We start from the raw sequence: 19,996 nt of genomic DNA on the forward strand, positions 1-19,996 counted from the left end.
TATGCATTCTGCTAGGTAACAGGTTTTGACTTGGATGGTTGGGTCCCTGCCACTCATGTGGGAGACCTAGATTGCATTCTGGACTTCTGGCTTGGCCTAGATATTACAGGCATTGGGGGATTGAACCAGAGAATGGAAGATCAATCTTTCTCTCTCTTTTTCAAATTAAATCTAAACAAAATAATCTAAACTCTGAAGGGAAACCACTACAGATGTTTCTCCAGATATTGAATTCTATTAGAATAAAAGAGACATGATTATGTCTTATAAAGTTTAAAAAAAAAAAACCAGTTGACCATAGTAATTCTGTCTAAATAAATTTTTACTGTGATCTGAAACTTTGACATTGTAGAGGATTCAGAGTAAATGTGTTGTTTCTTTTTTTCCTTCCTTCCTTCCTTCCTTCCTTCCTTCCTTCCTTCCTTCCTTCCTTCCTTCCTTCCTTCCTTCCTCTCTCTCTCTCTCTCTCTCCCTTTCTTTCCCTCCCTCCCTCCCTCCCTCCCTCCCTCTCTCCCTTCCTTTCTTTCCCTCCCTCCCTCCCTCCCTTCCTTCCTTCCTTCCTTCCTTCCTTTTGCAGAGTTACAGAGAGGTAGAGAGAAATATATAGACAGGTCTTTCATCCACTGGTTCACTCCCCAGATGGCCAAAATGGTCCAGGAGCCAGGAACTTCTTCCAGATCTCCCAAGGGGGCACAGGGGCCCAAGGACCTGGGCCATTCTCTACTGCTTTCCCAGGCCATAGCAGGGAGCTGGATCAGAAGTGGAGCAGCTGGGACTCAAGCCAGTACCCACATGAGATGCTGGCACTAAAGGTGATGGCTTCACCCCCTACACCACAGCACCGGCCCCACAAATATTTTTCTTAACTTGCTGAAATTTTGGTGACTTTTTCCTTCTCTGATTTTGTACCAGGGGAATGTAAGCTGGAATTTGTCCAACATGCTTGTTCTATTCCTATGTCTGTGGAATAGGCAGCCACCATCTGCTTAGCTGAGAGTTGGTGTACATAGTCATTGTTATAGGTTGAGTATGATTTGGCTCCCCAACTCTGCAGACATTTAACTCCCAATGTCTTACATGATCGGTGCTGAGAGCATAGAAACTAACTGTAGCCACGGTATTTGAAAGTGGGGCTTTGGAACAAGGATTGCACCAGGTTGCCAAGTGGAGCTCATGATTGAGTCATGATGGCTTTAAAAAGAGGGGCCACGTGGACAGATGTGCTCCCTGTCCCCCTCTGCTTCCTGGAGTGATCCCTCTTCCCTACACATTCCACAATAGCCAGCCTCTGCCCTCGTCAGACTCCAGACCAAGGGGATGCCTGATCTCACACTACAAACTCCAAAACTATGAGCCACAACAAACCTTTTTTTCTTCATGATTTGTTCTTCTCATGTAATTGTTGTAGTGATGAAAATGTTGCTAATACAGTTATCTTGGATGTCATGCTTTCTGTTAATGTGCTATTATTTCCAAAGTCTTTTTAATTCCGTGCTTCTGAAAGTTTAATAGACATATGAATTTCCTGGGGATCTTGTTAAAATGCAGATTCGGATTCGGGGTAGAACCTAAGATTGGATTTCTTACAAACATTCAAGTGATATGATATATCTTCATTCCACACAACTTCCTCCTGTCAAACCACAACACTGAAATTTGAAGTCTTACATTTATCAAAGATGTGTTCTTTAGAAGAGAGATTCTATGTCAATACATTAATCAATTAGACTAGAATTTAGGTTTGTTGGTTGTTTTTGGTTTTTTGTTTGTTCGTTTTTTGGTTTTAACCACTAACTTCCTTAATAACTTCTGTTAGCAAATGTTTACAAGAAGAAATAATATGAAAGTAAAGGTGCATTTTAGTAATTTTATTTATTAACATTTTGTTTAAGAATGGTTTTAATTTTACAAAAATAAATTGTGAGATGGCAATACAGAGTTCCCATATGCCCCTCACCCCATTTGCCTTAAGATCTCATATTCATATCTTTGTCACAATGAACCACACCAGATTTTCTAGAGCTATTTTTTTTACTTTGAAAGAACATTATTTGTGACATGTATTTCAGTTTTATATTGTTTGTGGAACAATTAAACAACGCATGTCTTCTTTAGAACACACCATTACTTTCCATGAGTCATGCATTTTGTTTTTAGAATACTGTGAACTGATGTTTATTTCCAGTCATGATGCTTAGAAAATGGAAAAGAGAACTGTGATATCCTGAAGTCATTCTTTAGGACTCTGAGCAATTATAACAGAAATCAAAGTAAGCTTGCAAGGGAGAAGAATAGAAGTGAGCTGAGTGTTTAGTAGCAGTGCCCCCTGGATTAATGGGATACTTACACCATGGGCAACATGAGAGAAGCTAGCCAAGTAAAGGCCAACTCCTCAATGTCATTAATTGAATAATGTTACATCACTGAATTAACCAGCCTTGGGGCCTCCTTTGTGTAAGTGGTAGTATGTGCTTATGTTGACTTCTGATTCTTTCTACAAGTTATGTACAGTCAGAAGCAAGATACAGAGGCTGGTGTTGTGGCATAGTGGGTAAAGCTGTCACCTTCAAGGCCAGCATCCCATATGGGCATAGGTTCGAGTCCTGGCTCCTCCACTTCTGATCCAGCTCCCTGCTGATGCACCTGGGAAGGCAGCAAAGGATGACCCAGGTGCTTGGGCCCCTGAACCCACATGGGAGACCTGGAAGAAGCTCCTGGCTTCCACCTGGAACAACCTTGGCCATTGTAGTCATTTGGGGAGTGAACCAGCAATTGGAAGACCTCTCTCTCTCTCTCTCTCTCTCTCTCTCTCTCTCTGTAACTGCTGTTCAAATAAATAAATGAATCTTTAAAAGAAAAAAAAAGGAAAGATGTCAGTGCTGATTTTTTAAAAAGTGAAAGAAACTATGTAAGTTTACACAAGAAACAACATAAGATTTATATGAGGCTCTAGTAATACCATATGTTTCTTTTTATATATATAAAGATTTAGGCCGGCGCCGCGGCTCACTAGGCTAATCCTCCGCCTAGCGGCGCCGGCACACCGGGTTCTAGTCCCGGTTGGGGCACCGGATTCTGTCCCGGTTGCCCCTCTTCCAGGCCAGCCCTCTGCTGTGGTCAGGGAGTGCAGTGGAGGATGGCCCAGGTGCTTGGGCCCTGCACCCCATGGGAGACCAGGAAAAGCACCTGGCTCCTGGCTCCTGCCATCGGATCAGCGCGGTGTGCCGGCCGCAGCGCGCCGGCCGCGGCAGCCATTGGAGGGTGAACCAACGGCAAAGGAAGACCTTTCTCTCTGTCTCTCTCTCTCACTGTCCACTCTGCCTGTCAAAAAAAAAATAATAATAATAAAAAAAAAAAAAGATTTATTTATTTATTATTAAATGAGAGAGGGAGAATCAGAGAGAGATCTTCCATCTTCTGGTTCATTACCCAAATGGCAGCAATGGTCTGGCCTGGGCCAGGCTAAATCCAAGAGCCAGGATCTTCATCCAGGTCTCCCACATGAGTGCAGGGGCCCAAACACTTGGGCCATCCTCTGCTGCTTTCCCTGGTGCACTAGTAGGATCAGAAGTGGGACAGTCAGGTCTTGAACTGGTGCCCATATGAGATGTCACAGCTTAACCCTGTGCACACTATGCTGGCCCCAATGTTACATTTTTAAAAGACTTTATATATGCTTGACTGTTGCAAAATAGAACAATGCAAATTTGAGAGGCTCTAATGCTCAAAAAAGATTCATAAATGTTAGTGTAACTTGGCTTTAGTGTTGGATTGACCCATCTTTAAAGGATTCTCAAAAAATACAATCAGAATTTGAGTTGAAAGGCTCAAAGTGCCTGAGATATACGAAAGAACTCTGGAAGGTTCTTATCAAAAGCATGCTAGAGATAACTATTTCAAGGATGTGGTGTTTATGCAAAATGTCAAATGGTACCATTTTCCCTTTGCAAAGCCAACTATTGTTTGTGAAACATGTCTCAATTTGGATATGTATCTGAAAATAATATATCTGTACAATGTAGTTTGAGTCAAAGCAAAAAATGTATTACAGTGGGTATTGGGCAGAAAAAGTTTGAAAAATGTTGCAGTAGAACACTGTAAAATGAGGATTTAACTCTAGTATGGAGAGCTTCCTGTTAAGAAAGTAGACTGAGCCAATGTGAAACGCTCTCTTCATGTTCCTAATATATATAAACACCAAATAAAATAGCCAAAAATGGGTGGCATTGATGGTGGTGTAGTCGTTTTTGAACATACAACAGGACTTAAAGGCAAAAAAAGGCACTCTGTAGCTTTCAATAACAAGAAAGAAATGCAATGACAGTACACAATAAAATTGACAATGCATGGGCCTTGGGTGAAACTGGTTTGGTATGTGGTTTAGAGGCCTTAGTGTCCATATAGGAATAATGGTCAAGATGTGGGCTCCAAGATATAGCTGCTGCAACTAAGCTCATCAGAAAGTTTAGAAATTGTTCAAGATTGGGCAGCTACATCTCCTCAGCTCTGGTGAGGCTACTCTGACCACATCACAACATAGAAGGTGGCTTCTTAGTGGAAACATGTGTCTGGCTCACAAAACCAGCACTTTTTGAGCTCAATGCCCCCATGACCTAATTTGCTTTAACTTGTAACGTTGGCCACACCTCATAATACCACCACACTGGGGGATGATGAACCATGTCCAAACCATAGCCACCCTTCCAGATAAGGGAGGTAACTTATTGTCTGGACAAGGCCTACACTGTGAGAGGCATTGCCCATAGCCCAGTGGAGAAACACATGTTTTAAGTCTGAAAACAAAAAGCTGATATAGGTCCACACAGCAGATTCATAGAATGACAATCACTTTAAGTAGCACTCTGACCTCTGAATCAGCCCTTAAGGCTTACTGGTCTGGCTGAAAAGCCCTTGAGAGCATTTCAGGCATGGGAAGCCAAGACACTATGGTAAAAGCTGTTCTACATGAAGGATCTCTGTGAGTGAGACCCCAGCTGAAAGAAGTGGCCATCAAAGAAGGATGCACTCTTCTCTAAAGGGAGAAGAAAACTTCTACTTTGCTTATGGCCTTGTCCAAATACTGATGGAGTTTGTGGACTCAAAAGGCTTCTGTAGCCTAGGCAGGTCATATCAAAAGTCTTGGGTGGTCACTGATATCATACATAAGAGTGTTAATTGTTAACACAGGAGTCACTGTGCACTAAGTCCCCATGCAGGACCTCTGTCCTCAATGAGTTGTATTATGAGAGTTAACTGTAAAACTAGTTCTCAGACAGTTCCTGTGTGTGTGTGTGTGCGTGCAAATTGTTGAAATCTTTGCTTAGTATAGAGTTGGTCTTCTGTGTACAAAGTTAATTGAAAATGAATCTTAATGGAAAATGGGACTGGCAAGGGGAGAGAGAGGAGAAGGAGGGGTGAGAGTGTGGGTGGGAGAGCGGGTATGGTGGGAAGAATCACTGTATTCCTAAAGTTTTACTTATGAAATTTGTATTCCTTAAATGATCAATTTTTAAAAAAGCTGATGTAGAACCTGGGACCCTCCATAGAACGCTCCCTGAAAGAAGCAACCTCAAAACTAGCCCACAGTCACATCCCATCCCAGGGGACCACTAGACTGCCTTGGAACATAACTGGTAAACTGCTGCCAAAATGACCAACTGTACACACACACAGAGCACATACACAGGAGCCAGCAGTTCAGAGAGGTTTTCAGCAGGTGACAAATAGGGGCATGGCGGGTGGTTATACTCAAGAAACTAGAAGTAAAAAAAAAAAAAAAAAAGTCTGAAAGCAACTCTGAAGTTAATGTTGAAAGAGATGAAGAAGTCATTAAATAAGAGTAAAATATTACCGAAAAAGAGACGGTAGTTTTGAAAAAGAAATAATTAAAATTTTAGTGGTAATATTAGGAACTAGAAAAAGAACTATTAGCAGTGGAAACTAACCCTAATAAAAACAAATTTTGGAATCTGGAATTTCAAGTCAGGCAAAGAAGATCAGATTAAAAGACTAAAGATAAATTTGTGGCTTTTTTTTTTTTTTTGCGATTTAATATTAAAGAACTCATTCTGCCAAAGAATACAACAAATTATAACCTGCCAGTGTTTCTTAAAACATCACCCTTTTAGTCTTAAAATTGGTTGTCCTGCTTTGTTCCTTTGCTTTGGCATCATTGCCAAGGAGAGAAACTACAGCGAATAGCAGCTGTTCGTCGCATTCATCACTCCTAAGAGTTTGAGGGAATCAAATGTGGCTTCAGCTCCTTATTTTGGTCACTAGCAATTGGATGGATGGCTCTCGTACACATTTGTTAACATTCATACATGGAGATTGTTATTCAGCCACTTTGATGGAGTATGCCTGGAATTGTTCTCTAGTAGTGGTACTGAGCTCAACTTGAATTTCCCATATCCTTCATATGCCAATGGCACACATTTTTTAGATGACTAGCTCTAGAGTTTGGGGTATGGTTTGTAGTAAGAGAATAGACATTTTCTGCAAAAAGGTAACTGGTCCCTATGGGGTTCAAACTTGTGATCTTTCCCTCATTATCACACTTTTGATAATCAGACCTAACAGATATGTTGTATATATCTCTGTCTGTAATCTTTAAATTGAGGCATGTTTTTTTAATCACCCGAGGCTTACTTCAAAATCTGTAATTAAAAATCACTTCAGGACATTTCTCACTTTTGTTTGATAGTAAAAGTCACAAAAGTAAAGCAGACAGCCAAAGAACCCAACGCACTTTTCATCTTCCCTGTGTTTTCTGTGACAGTGAAAGTCACAAAAGTGAAGCTTGCCGGCAGAGAGCCTAACTCACTTGACGGAGAGTGCTACGGCACCTTTTTCTTTTAGTGAGGCTATAGCAGGTCTGATGTCAGTCACTTTAGAGACCTTTAGACCTCAGTGCTCATTTACTGCTAAAATGTACCAGCTCTGCTTCTGCATTATGAAGATCATCTGTCAACACTTTGAGATATTCTCCTTTGTTATTAAGCTTGTGATGCTCTACACTGTCAGGTTTTTTGCCAATTATAGTTAAGGTACAATGGTGTATTCACCAGATCAAAGTCTCACATTGGCGGTAGAGGAATGATTTGTAAGTCTTTATTCATCTGAATTGTACAATAGAACACCTGAGGAATGCAAATAATCCCTCTGAGGACTCTGCAGGAGAGGCTGTTAAAATCACAGGGTAGAACTATTGTTATTCTGAATTGATATTTTAACCAAAGTAATTATTTCTTATCTTGCTTTAAGACAATGCTAGTCGTATTAGTTATGTTGACCATATTTATGAAACAAAATGTGTGCATGATATTTTTATATTATCCTTTTACATGTCTTATTTCACTTTCATTGAATCTGTATTTGGTATGTGATCTGCTTTTTGAAATTACATATTTGATTCTAACTTATAAAAGTATATTACTAAACCATTGATACTTAAGTCTATAAAGTAACTTAGACTCTCATGATATTTTTGTGGGTAGAAGTGCCAATTTAAATTTTCTTTGTATTTTGACCTGTCCTTCTTATTTTGGCTAAGAAGAGGGCTGGTTTGAATCACATTTTAAAGTCTACAAACTTTATTCCAAAATAAATCTTGGTAGTTGGTCCGATTTTTAAAATGTGAACAAAATGAGGAAATGCTATTATGAAAATCAAAACCCACTAAAGTAGTTACCCCCATGTAGCAAACGTACAAACTGTTGTGTGAGTTTTTCATTCCTTTCTCTTATCCTAAATCCTGTTCGGTGGGCCATATTCTTAATTTTCTAGTAACTGTGATTTGCTTACATCTTTTAGTTGAGTATTGATAGATTTGTGACTTTGTTCTGGTTTCTTTTCCCCTAAAGTGGCATATACATTTTTAAAAGATTTATTTATTTATTTGTAATTTAGACTTACACAGAGAGAGGAGAGGTGGGGGGCGGGATCTTCCATCCGCTGGTTCACTCCCCATTTGACAGCAATGGCCGGAGTTGCACCAATCCAAACCCACAAGCCAGGAGCTTCCTTAGAATCTCCCACGTGGGTGCAGGTGCCCAAGGACTTGGGCCATCTTCTACTGCCTTCCCAGGCCATAGCAGAGAGCTGGATTAGAAGTGGAGCAGCCAGGGCACGAACTAGCCCCCATATGGGATGCCGGCACTGCAGGTGGCAGCATTACCCACTATGCCCCCATACATTTATTATTTAAGGAATTTGTGCCAGAACATTTTGCTATAATAGCTTTAAACCTTGATGTAAATCTAGTAGGCTAGTATTTATATAAGGCTATGGCATACATTAAAATTTTAATATAAATTTCAGTGGAATCTATAGTCAATCCTGTACTAAATTCAGTTCTAGAATCGCATGAGTATATGCTCTGATTATTTGAGAATGAAAATTAATAATTTGTTTCCTATCTACAGGCATTATTTTTCGGTTATTAATTGACAATGTAGCATGTATTATTGTTGCTCCATTTTTACAGATGAAAAAACTAAGATTTAGAAAGGGTCAGTAACCTGCCTGGGAAGGAAAAACTGGGAAGTAGAATTGGAACCTATTCAGTATATTCTCCATGCTTATTTCACTTATATTCTAATTACTACTTTGCCAAAATACTCCATGCTTTGAAGTAAGAAAAAGACTCAATAATATCTTTTCAGGTTGCAACTAATATCAATTTCCAGCTGATTTGACTTTCCAGATCCTTTGTGATGAAAGGAAATCTGTTCTATCATTTATCATATACTGCAAAAGTCAGGTGTATCAGAACAGTGTGTACAGGATTGACCATATTTGTAAATCTGTATTCCTGCACATTTGTTTCGGTTAGCGAAAATCTCCCTAAAAACAAGTGACAACTACAACTTCTTTTAGTCCGAGAAGGAACTAAACCTGGCATATAGATATCTGGGTGGAACAAATTATATTTATTTGTCAAAGACTTTTCAAAACTAGCTGTGGCTGTAAACATGACTCCTATGCAAATAGAACTTTGTGTTTTTTCTGTTTTCAGATCTGCCTTGTAAATAAGGAAGATAAGAAATTATAAAATAGAGGCTTTATTCAAGGATCTAAGTGTTAGTGCTGAACAAATTTAGTGTAACTAAAAAAGTTATAAAATATTTGTATAATAGTTCCTATATATAATGTGTGAAAGTAAAACTAGATTACAGTAAAATATTATGGCGTGTACCTGAAGCAATTGCTGCCTGTTAATGCCTTGACCTTGGAAAGCTATACACAAAAAGATGGCATCATAAAACCGTGCAATTCTTATGAATATGTATGTGCTACTTGATAATAATGAATGTGGTACAGTCATGCATGCACTACAAGATAATGTTGTGCCCTTTTTTGTCTACAGGTTGATAAAAATTAAAGAGTGGGTGGACAAGTATGACCCAGGTGCCTTGGTCATTCCTTTTAGTGGGGCCTTGGAACTCAAGTTGCAAGAATTGAGTGCTGAGGAGAGACAGAAGTATCTGGAAGCGAACATGACACAAAGGTTAATTAGCATTCATTTTCCCTACACTTTATTATCAACTATTTCCTTGCAGTAATTTAATTGCTTGCGCTGATAGAATAATAAATGACAGAGTAATTACCATTATAAAGAGGGAATCTTCTCCTTTCTTTACCATGAGACAGAGTGAAAAGATTTATTTTAAATTAAGTTTTTAACTGTCATCTGTCATCTCCGTACAGTGTTTTAATTATAACATAGGTATTAGTTATGTATATTTTTGCGGAGGGATGATCGCCAAAACTCTTTCGTCATGTTGAGTGGGGGAGGGTAAAGGGTGAATCAGTTGCCATAATTTTTTCTGAGTAACAGTAACATACTGTTTAAATATTGGATTTCAATCAAATAATTTTGCTTTCATGGCCCACGTCCTAGGTATAATTAATATTGAATGAAAATAGCCATAGGGTGGGTAGATCTAATTTTTCTTTTTTTATAGTAAACAATTCAGAATGCTGTCTTCAGGCTAATACAATTAAAACCAATTTTAGAAGAGCTCTGACTTGCTCTCCAACCTCTTTATGTTTTTAATGAAAGATGAATGGTCATTTACTCCTATCTTTAACATGTCCTGCATGAAATGAATAATTTTAGCTCTATATCGATCTTCGGCCACAGTCACCTTATGTAAGTATTGAGTGAATTTGTTTCATTTTATTTCAGTGCTTTGCCAAAGATCATTAAGGCTGGGTTTGCAGCACTCCAACTAGAATACTTCTTCACTGCAGGCCCAGATGAAGTGCGTGCATGGACCATCAGGGTAAGATTCATACTTATTCATCAGCTATATCCAGTTCCACACTATTGAATTCAGATTGATATCACTGACTTTGAAGTTTGTCATGGTGGCGGTTAGCTAGTCATTACAGATGAGGTTTTTGTCCAGGATAACTTTAATTATTTGTGAGCTGCTGAACAGTGAAAGTGGAGCGGCATTGATTGAGGCAGGTAACAATTGATTCTGCCTATTACATAGTCTGAATTTCTTCATCCTGTAGAATCTGTCTACCCTCCTCCTGTGGTCAGAGATAAGACGCACCAGTATTGTGCTTGCTTAATCTGTGTGACTGGGTTTGTCTGCAGTGAAATTGATGTTGCTTTTCATTTTGTATTCACTAAGTTTGTTTGGGTTGCGGGTGGTTCTTTCCTCCTTTGCTTTGCTCGGATTACATTTTCAGCAATAAAAGCAATATGACATCATTATGCTCTTCATAGATACACAGTTGAGCTCAAAAAGCTGAAGTCAATGTGTAATAATTCATGCTCTTTTTATTTGAATTCATGGAAATAATATTTATTTTTAATGTTATATGTTCAGTCTTCTTTTAAACTGTGATATGTCTTTTAAATATTGATGTATATTAAATACAACCAGAGAGAATGACTAATTTATTTCCCAGAGGACAATAGAAAGTGAACTGTAATGGTTTTCTTTTAAATGTAAATATATTACAATATACAGTTACTACTGAAAAATATTTTGAAATATATATAGCCCTAAATAGAGTGTTACAGAATGTGAAAATAATACCAGAACTTTTAGACTCAGTGTCTTGTTCAGTCTTTTGTTGTGCTTTTTAGAAATATGCTGCATGAGAAATTTTAATGCTGCTTTGATTTCTGTTTTCAGTGACTACTGTAATTTATTGGTACATTTATTTTAATTTAATGTGGATAGAAACATGGAGGCAGTTCAACATAATGTTAAATACTTGTGTGAATGTAAGATACACTCTCTTATCTCCTCTCCTCTTTGTAAAACAAAATTTTTTTGATTGACTTCTAACCAGAAGTCTAAAAATAATGTCAAAGCAAGTCCAAGGTGCTAAATAAATTGCTGGTGTTGATTTGCTATATATTTTAAAGATGTATTTTAAAATCTTTAAACTCCAAAATTAAATGTGTGAAAAGAGAAAGATAGTATGTTCTGGGCTTGAAAATGTGAAAGCTGGTTTATCTTAAGACTGATTGTAAGTATCTGTGATTTAATGTGCTCAGATATTTAGTCAGGTAAGCATCAGTGAGTAGCCATATTAACCCAATACATCTTTTATTGTAAAAACTGTGCTTTATAGTGTCAGACTTCTTATCACTTTAACATGCTTTATTAAGCAGCCTTTAGGTCACCATTATTTCTCAAATTTCGTTCTGTAGTTGTGTGTCTGGAATGTATGTGCTTGTAATTTAACATATGGGGTAATTATAGGACATTTCTCTTCTTATGTCCACTTGAATTTCCTTCAGAATTATTAGAGGCAGGGAGTATTATGCAAAATGTTCAAAAATTGTATTAGAATTTCAAAATTATTTGCTGAACATAGATTATAAGATTTGTTGGAAATACCTTTTAAATGTCCTTTCATAAATTGATTTTTATATGTTCTTTAAATGAGCTGAAATTTTGAGAGCTTTTTATCTTTTTTAAACCTTTGATAATTCAGCTTGAAAGTTACTTAAAAATCTTTATTTTTTTTTTCCACTGTAAAGAATAGAAAATCGAAATGAAACCTACACCTAAACGAGACCACTGCATCTAAATCAATAAAACCGTGGAAGACTGTTAGGAAAAACAAAGCCATGCTTCTTTAATATCTACTGATCTATCTCTGCTAAATCTGCTGCACAGATAGTGCCTAGTGTTGAAAATGTGCTAATTGTATATCCGACATCTTCACTGGTACTAAACTAAGTTTTAGTTGAACCCAACTACAGATCAGAGAAAAGAAACTATGCTTACTGCCATCAATCATCTTACATGCAATTAGTTTTCTCTGGTCTTTCTTTTCAAAGAAAGGGACGAAGGCTCCTCAGGCTGCAGGAAAGATCCACACAGATTTTGAAAAGGGATTCATTATGGCTGAAGTAATGAAATATGAAGATTTTAAAGAGGAAGGTTCTGAAAATGCAGTCAAGGTAAGAAATTATTTTTTATACTCATTTCACAATGCTTGCTCTGATGTGAAGATATTCATGATCAAAATGATGATAATTACCTTTTAAACCATCAGCCCAAAATCAAATAGTCATATTATCAGAGTTTAGTGTTACTATCAACTGATTAAAGAGCTATAGATGTTTACATGCTTTTAAGATAATTTTTTTAAATGTGTGAATTGTTGTGAGGAGTTTTGTAGGGTTTTTTTCTATAACTTAACATAAAAATAAGGTAGTAACTGCAAATAATTTCAAAGAACTTGTTGACTGATGGCCAGTGAAAAATTGTGCATTTTACATTTGGATATCTGAAATAGAAATAGTATATTCTTATATTTAATTCAAAGAAAAGGATAGAACTCAGTTAAAGGAAACCCGTCTCTGCTGATACTTCAGGGTTTTACTTTTTTTTGTTCAAAGATCTTAGAGAATTTGATTTGCTTTCTCAACACTAGAGGGCAGGTCCAAAATTCTGCTTTATTTTAGCTAATAAGGATAATTTGATTTATAGACACTAATAGTGAAGCAGTGTTATACATAAGTAGTAAGTTATTTTTAAATGTAAATTTTGTTCAAAAATTAATTGTTTGGCTTATATGATTTTATTTAGAGAAATTCAGTAATTCCCAGTGAATAGATAGGCCAGCGTATAAAATTTGACATGATAGGAAGGATTCTTTAGTGTAATTTAATATTTGAAGACTATCATAGACTGTTACAGAACTTAAAGAAGATTCTCTTCTTGTTTAGTATTTCATCATGTGAATGAAATGCAAAAAACGTTTGTTTCAAGTTGAGTTTGTTCTCATTGGTATCATTGGAAAGATCATGTTGAGCTGTGGGGCTTTCATAAAACTGCTGGGCCCCCAGGAAGAGGAGGGAGAAGTATCCCGGAAGTGTACTTGGTGTTGTTGGCTTGATGTTGAATGAGAGCCATGTTGTTTTTTAAAAAGAGCAGAAGAAGTTACAGTTTAAAACTATACAAAGGTATTAGTGTTTCCATGGTGTCATCTGTGTCTATAAATAGATATGCAAATATTGAGGTAGAACTTTATCAAGAATATGAATTAGACTTAAAAATCTCAAATTACTTGTCAATATGCTACATCGTGTTAGTATATGTTTTTTCAGAGTAAGAAGATAAAATGAGGATATTTTCTATTACTAGAATTCAGAAATTAGATACTTTTTTTCTGCTCTTAGATGTTTTATGCTTGTTTTACCAATCCTTAATGATTGTGTGTTGTAATAAACTTGAAAGATACATGAATTAGGAATACTTCCTCTAACAATTCAGAAAAACATTAACATACAATAAAATAATATTTCTTGCTTGTAAGAATATGTAACACTAAGGGAGCTTTTATACTATAAATTGGAAAAGATTAGCCTCTGGCTTTTTTAGCCTAAAATATCAGTAAATATTATGTGTTTTTTTTTATCCTCCAAAACTAACATTTCAAATTTGAACTCCAAGTAAAAGGAAGCATTTATGAATTGTTCTTTGCTCCTTTATTCGGTAAATGTTTACTTGTGTGTTACTACCAAGCAGGTTTTAGGTTTGAGAGCAAGATTCTGTATATGTGTGTATGTGTGTATATGTATTTCTAACCATCAGTGCAGCATAACTAATTTAATGCCGGTGCTGTGAACTATATACTGAATAGCTCTGTGTGGGCTTTGTAGTCTACAGGGATATCACATTATTAGCAATCATATCTGCTTAGGCAAAGCTGGCTTCTACAGATGGCTGCTTTCAAGTGCAAATGAACTGGTTAGACGTGTCTTGTTTAATACATACTCAAGATTCACAAATGGGTATTGATTTTTTTTCAACCAGTGTTTCTGATAGCAGTGGAAATGGATTAAATGGTCTCTAGAGAATTTAAAGGAATACTGTCACTATTAATAGTAAACTTGAATGGTAACAAAGTATATAAACTTATACTAATATGTCATGTCAATATGTATTTGATTTAGATTGTCTTAGTTTTATAACAGTGGGCTCTGGAATCTAGAAATGAGTAGCATTTGGCCCTCAGTACATCACATGTTCTTGCAAAAATCACATGAACGAATACATATATGTTTATACTTTTTACAATGGTAGGGTATGTTGACTTTTTAAAATTAAGCTGCTTTTTAGTATCTTCTTAGGCTATTTTATATGCTGTATAGATAATTGACGGTACACTTATTAGGGCTCTAGGATCTGGTTTGTTGATTGTAAACTCAGATCCATGATCTTTGAGAATGTTTTTGTTACTAATTTAGTATAATTTTTTGACTTTGAACATTACTATCATTGTTTGCAAAGCCAGATACCAATCTTTCTGGGCAAACATCTTATGTTCTCAATAAATTCTAACAGAAAAAAATCACTTTTGAGAATTTTTCCAGAAGATCCTCAAGTTCTCATTGTTGAGCAGTTGACAGTAGGATCATATGGGACTTTGTCATGTGTGCAGTGTTAAACATGGGCGCCAAAGAGCCCATTGTGCTTGGGTGGGTGTGTGCGCTGTGCCTTCGGGTGAACCTCATTTTCTGAAACTGCCTTTTGTTTGTATTAAAATTATAGCAGATCACGTGTCTGGGTGTGCATACCAGCAGGGGGAATCAGTTGCTTTTCTCACTGATCTACAAGTAGAAAAAATTATCTGTCTTTGCATTCCAACCTGTTAGAATGTGCTTATAACTAGAGCCATTAGTAAACTTCCTCACAGTGGATTCTGCAACATAGAGTCATCATTGAGACTCAGTAAAAAAGCATAGAAAAATAGTTCAAAATCTGTGCACTACAACTGATCATAGTTTTCCTTAAAGCCAGCTATCTTTTTGGCATCATCAGTGTCAGGAAAGAATTTCTTTAAACCAATAAAGCAGCTTTTAACTAGTTATGTAGTCTTCTTTTCTGCCTGGTTTGATCTGTTTTATTACAGTAACTTGCCGGATGTTTGCAGACACATCAGAAATGTACCATAAACAGCATGTAATGAAACTTAATGATATTGGTATAATTACATTTATGTACCAACAATTTAGTGGAGAATACATTATGATTATGTATATATGAAATCTAGTTCTGCCCACATCAGGAATACTTTGCTTCTCTCCAAGTCTGGTTTTGAACTTGTATACCTTCCTGAGTTTTGCTTTCCTTTTGTTGTTGTTGTTTTTTAGTATAACCCAGTAGCATAATGCTTTTAACATTTGCTCCTTCCATTTACTTTACCTTGTGAATTTAATTGTAAAATAATAACTCATTCCTCTGTATTTCCTTCTTGCAGGCTGCTGGGAAATACAGACAACAAGGCAGAAATTATATTGTTGAAGATGGAGATATTATCTTCTTCAAATTTAATACGCCTCAACAACCGAAGAAAAAATAAGTTTTTGCTATTGCTCCGATAAACATACAACTTCCAAAAGCATTTTTTAATTAAATTCTCTGGAAACTGAAGGGGCAAATAAAGTTGGGTGATGGGAATCTTCTACAAACAAATTATTTTTATTTGTTTTAAAATTAAAATACTGTGTAGCTCCAGTAAAATGGGAGTTCACTAAATGTGAACAGCTTTGCTTTTCACATGATTAAGACCCTACTCCAAATTGTAGAAGCTTTTCAGGAACCATATCACTCTCATGATACTTCATTAATCTCCATCATGTACGCCAAGCCTGACACATTTGACAGTGAGGACAATGTGGCTTGCTCCTTTTTGAATCTACAGATAATGCATGTTTTACAGTACTCCAGATGTCTACACTCAATAAAACATTTGACAAAACCAGCCTTGGTGTGTTTGGGGATGTCTGTATTGACGGGCTGTGGTGTGCTGAGTGCGATACGGCACCTGGTGGCTGCTGATTACAGAATTTGAAGGCGTGTGGGTGACACAGAAACTGGCAGTGTGGGGCAGCTGCAATCCTATCTTAAAAGTGAGTCTTTCATGGGAATCGGAAGAATAGTATACCAGGGATTTGTCTCAGAAAAGTTAATTAATTTGTAGATGGACATGTATTGAAAGATGATAGCAATGATATTACAAAGGATATCAAATAGGTGACTCTGACCAAAAAGGAAAAAAATCTGTTTCCAAAATTAAGGAATTCTGTTTGTTATTGTTCTGATCATATTGAAAAAAAGAATGTTTTTAATCTTCCTTTGAAAATATTAAATTGGGAAAAGTGACCCACTGGTGCCTGGTAGATTATATTTTTGTGTCAGTTCAGCAGTGCCAGCAAAAACCCATACACTGGTTTTGATTAGACTGAAAAATTTAAAACTTGTATTCATACTTACTATTAAAATATTTGGAGGCAGTTGAAATTTTAGATATATAAGTTAAGCACTTGTTAAAATTGCAGCAGAAAATTCTGAAAGGAAGAACAATGATAAATTAGTTGTTTGGAGACCATTTGCTGCTTAGCCTTCTTCTCTCCTGTTGAGCTGAGAGTCGCTCATCCCACAGGCTCTCCTTTTCTCCCCATGTTCTTACTCTGGCGAGACCTCCCTTGTCCCCGTCCACCACCACCATCTTTTCACGCTCCTCCTCTGCCAGTGGAGGACCATTTCCGTGGGATGCACGTTCATGCCCAGGCCGGCTTCTGCCTCTGCTGTATTACTGTCCCGTTAAAATTGAGGAAGCAGGGTGGGCGTTTGACGTGATGGCTAGATGCTGATGAGGATGCCTGCGTCGGATCAGGATACCTAGGTTTGAGTCCCAGCTCTGGCTGTCATTTCCAATTTCCTGCCAGTGCAGACTGTGGGAAGCCGCATGTGATGATGGTTCAGGAACTTGGGTCCCTGCCACCTACCTGGGAGGTACTTAAACTGAGTTCCCAGCCCAACCCTGACTATTGTAGGCATTTTGGGAGTGAACCAGTGGATGAGAACTCTTAGCTATCTTTCTGCCTCTCAAATAAATAAATAGCAGATAAATAACCATGAGGAAATATTAAAAACAAGTAAACCTAATACTAAAAGTTACCTAATGTAGTACAAAAACAAGAAAATAGGTGACTTCTAAAAGAGATTTGGCTGTACCTAAGAAATGTTAAGCACTGCATTGAGTGGTGAATATAATTTAGAAGTTCTCTAGCGCATATGATCTTTTTGAGTATCAAAAAGTGATCTTTTATGTTATGTTAACATAAAAATGATTAAACTATAGCACAGAAATGAAGGATTAAAAAAGAACTAAATAAAAATATAATTTAAGCTATAGGTGTAGTTGACCAAGTTTTCTGTGAAAAATTCTTTTTATATTTCTGTGTTGGAATAATGTATATACAAATGATTGTTAGGGAGTTCAGCAATATATGAAGAAATCAAATAAATCTTGCTTTTGAGTCTTCTCCAAAGTACATAGACATCTTGAAAATATTTGAGATTTCATTAGAAAACCTTTAAGATGGTGTGATTTTTCTCTAATTTCTAATGTGACAATTGTACAGGGCAGAACAGAACCACTAATTAGAGAAAGAAATTGGTTTTGAGGTAATTGCATTCATTAGGGGCTGAAATTAAATGTTAAAAATGTTTAATTTGGTTAGAAGCTCTGCAACGTTTTATTTCATATACAAAGTTGTGTTTTCAGAATTCCAATTCCAAGCACTATTAGATATAAATAACCAAGAAGTATGTGTCTGTATCTGAGTGTTTTTCCCTCCTTTAATATCAGTGATAATTCATGTATTTTTAGGATTATGGTTTTAACACTATCTGTAGATCCATCTTAATCAGATTTGTAAAAGAGATTCCAGGGGCCAGGGCTGTGGCACTGCAGGTTAAACCTCTGCCTGCAGTGTTGGCATTCCATATGGGCACCAGTTTCAGTCCCAGCTACTCCACTTCCGATCCAGCTCCCTGCTAATGCACCTGGATAGTAGTGGAAGATGGCCCAAGTCCTTGGGTCCCTGCCACCCACATGGGAGATCCAGATGAAGCTCCTGGCTTCTGGTTTTGGTCTGGCCCAGCCCTGGCTGATGCAGCCATTTGGTGAGTAAACTAGTAGATGGAAGCCCTCTCTCAGTCTCTGTCTCCCTCTCTCTCTGTAACTCTGCCTTTTGAATAAAAAAAAAAATCCTTAAAATAAAAAGAGATTATATTTGTGGCCAAGGCTTGAAAAATTTTGTGATAGCATTTAGTTGAGTTTTATCACATTTATGACTTGCGCTTTGGGCATGGCTTGGACCAGGTCATAGCTCCCAGGAAAGCATGAACGCTTCTTGAACTTTGTTATGAGGGAAGCTCTGTGACGTGTAATTTGCCAGCTCCAGGGTGAAGTTCAGCCTCAGCCTCGGGATTACTCAGCGTTCCTATGTGACAGTTCCAAATGGACACTCAGCCCTTGTCACCCCTCTCTTGATATTCCCAAGGAGCCTTCGAAACCACTGTCTCCTCTCATTCACAGTGAGAAACACGGAGAATCTCCTTTGCTGCTTCTTAACATCTTTCACATAATGCTGTCTTTATTTTTCCAGAGACTTCAGGAATGTTGATTATTTCTATAGGCAAACTGCTTTAGCTGGGAAAATTGATCTCAATTTATTTTAAGCTCGTGAAAATAGACGCTTTATGGCGACGGAACCAAAGAGCTAGATTTGACTTTTGAGTGACTTTTTAAAATTTTTCCTAATTGGTTTAGGAATCCTTATAAAAATGGACAGTTCTTGATTTGTCTTCATGGACTGTGAATATCCTGACCCCTTGTGAATTAGCTCCTCAATCAAAAGCCTTATGTTGCAACTGGGGAATATGAAAACGAATGCAATTGCTCGGCCACCTGGGCAGCACTTCCCAGAGTTCTCAAACCTCACATCTGATCTTTGTTTTGGCAGGTCCGCATTTCTCAGAGTGATTATAAGAGCACTTTACAAGAAGTTTGTGGAGGGGAAGATGTTTGATCCAGTGGTTAATGTACTGCTGGGGATACCCACATCCCATATTGTAGTACCTGGGTTTGAGTCCCAGCTCTGCTCCCAGCAAAGTTGTGCCACCAGCATTCCATTTGAGCTCCAGTTCCCGTCCCAGCTGCTCCACTTATGATCCAGTTCCCTCTTCATATCCCCAGAAAAGCAGTGGAAGATAGGCCAAGTGCTCGGGCCCCAGACCCACATAGGAGATGCAGATGGATTTCCAGTCTCCTGGCTTTTACCTGGCCCAGCCCCAATGGTCATGGTCATTTGGGAAGTGAACCAGCAGATGGGAGATATTTTTCTCTTTGTGTCTCTCCCTCTAACTCTGCTTTTCAAATAAATAAACAATTTTTAAATGGGGTGCAGTGGTGGTGGGTGGAGATTTTTTAAAAAGACTCAATTACCTGGGTCCCTGCCACCGACATGGAGACGAAGATTGTTTTTCGCTTCTGGCTTCAGCCTAGCCAATCAACAGATGGGAGCTCTCTCTGTTGGTCTCTCTTTCTTGCAAATAAATAAAACTACTAAAATTTTAAGTTTGTGGGAAAATGGAATTAAAAGTATGAGTTTATGTCCCTGCCAAAAAATAAATTAAGCCACTCACTCATAGTTTTT

At 37.4% G+C, this 19,996-nt stretch overlaps 1 protein-coding gene across 4 annotated transcripts in view; it reads left to right on the plus strand.

Annotated features, from left to right (window-relative positions):
• OLA1 (Obg like ATPase 1) overlaps positions 1-16,251 on the plus strand; it is a 184,716-nt gene extending 168,465 nt beyond the window's left edge. For 3 of the 4 annotated variants that reach the window (XM_002712295.5, XM_070070677.1, XM_051848506.1), the window contains 4 exons: positions 9,368-9,508; positions 10,190-10,286; positions 12,317-12,439; positions 15,748-16,251. In XM_002712295.5, coding sequence (XP_002712341.2) covers positions 9,368-9,508; positions 10,190-10,286; positions 12,317-12,439; positions 15,748-15,849 — 463 coding nt within the window. In that variant the 3' untranslated portion in view covers positions 15,850-16,251. Of the gene's footprint in view, positions 1-9,367; positions 9,509-10,189; positions 10,287-12,013; positions 12,440-15,747 lie in introns of all 4 variants that reach the window. The other variant, XR_011387253.1, reaches the window with a different exon arrangement.
• Positions 16,252-19,996: the final 3,745 nt, after the last annotated feature.

Source organism: Oryctolagus cuniculus, chromosome 3 (genome assembly GCF_964237555.1).
Source record: "Oryctolagus cuniculus chromosome 3, mOryCun1.1, whole genome shotgun sequence".
Classification (NCBI taxonomy): Eukaryota; Metazoa; Chordata; class Mammalia; order Lagomorpha; family Leporidae; genus Oryctolagus; species Oryctolagus cuniculus.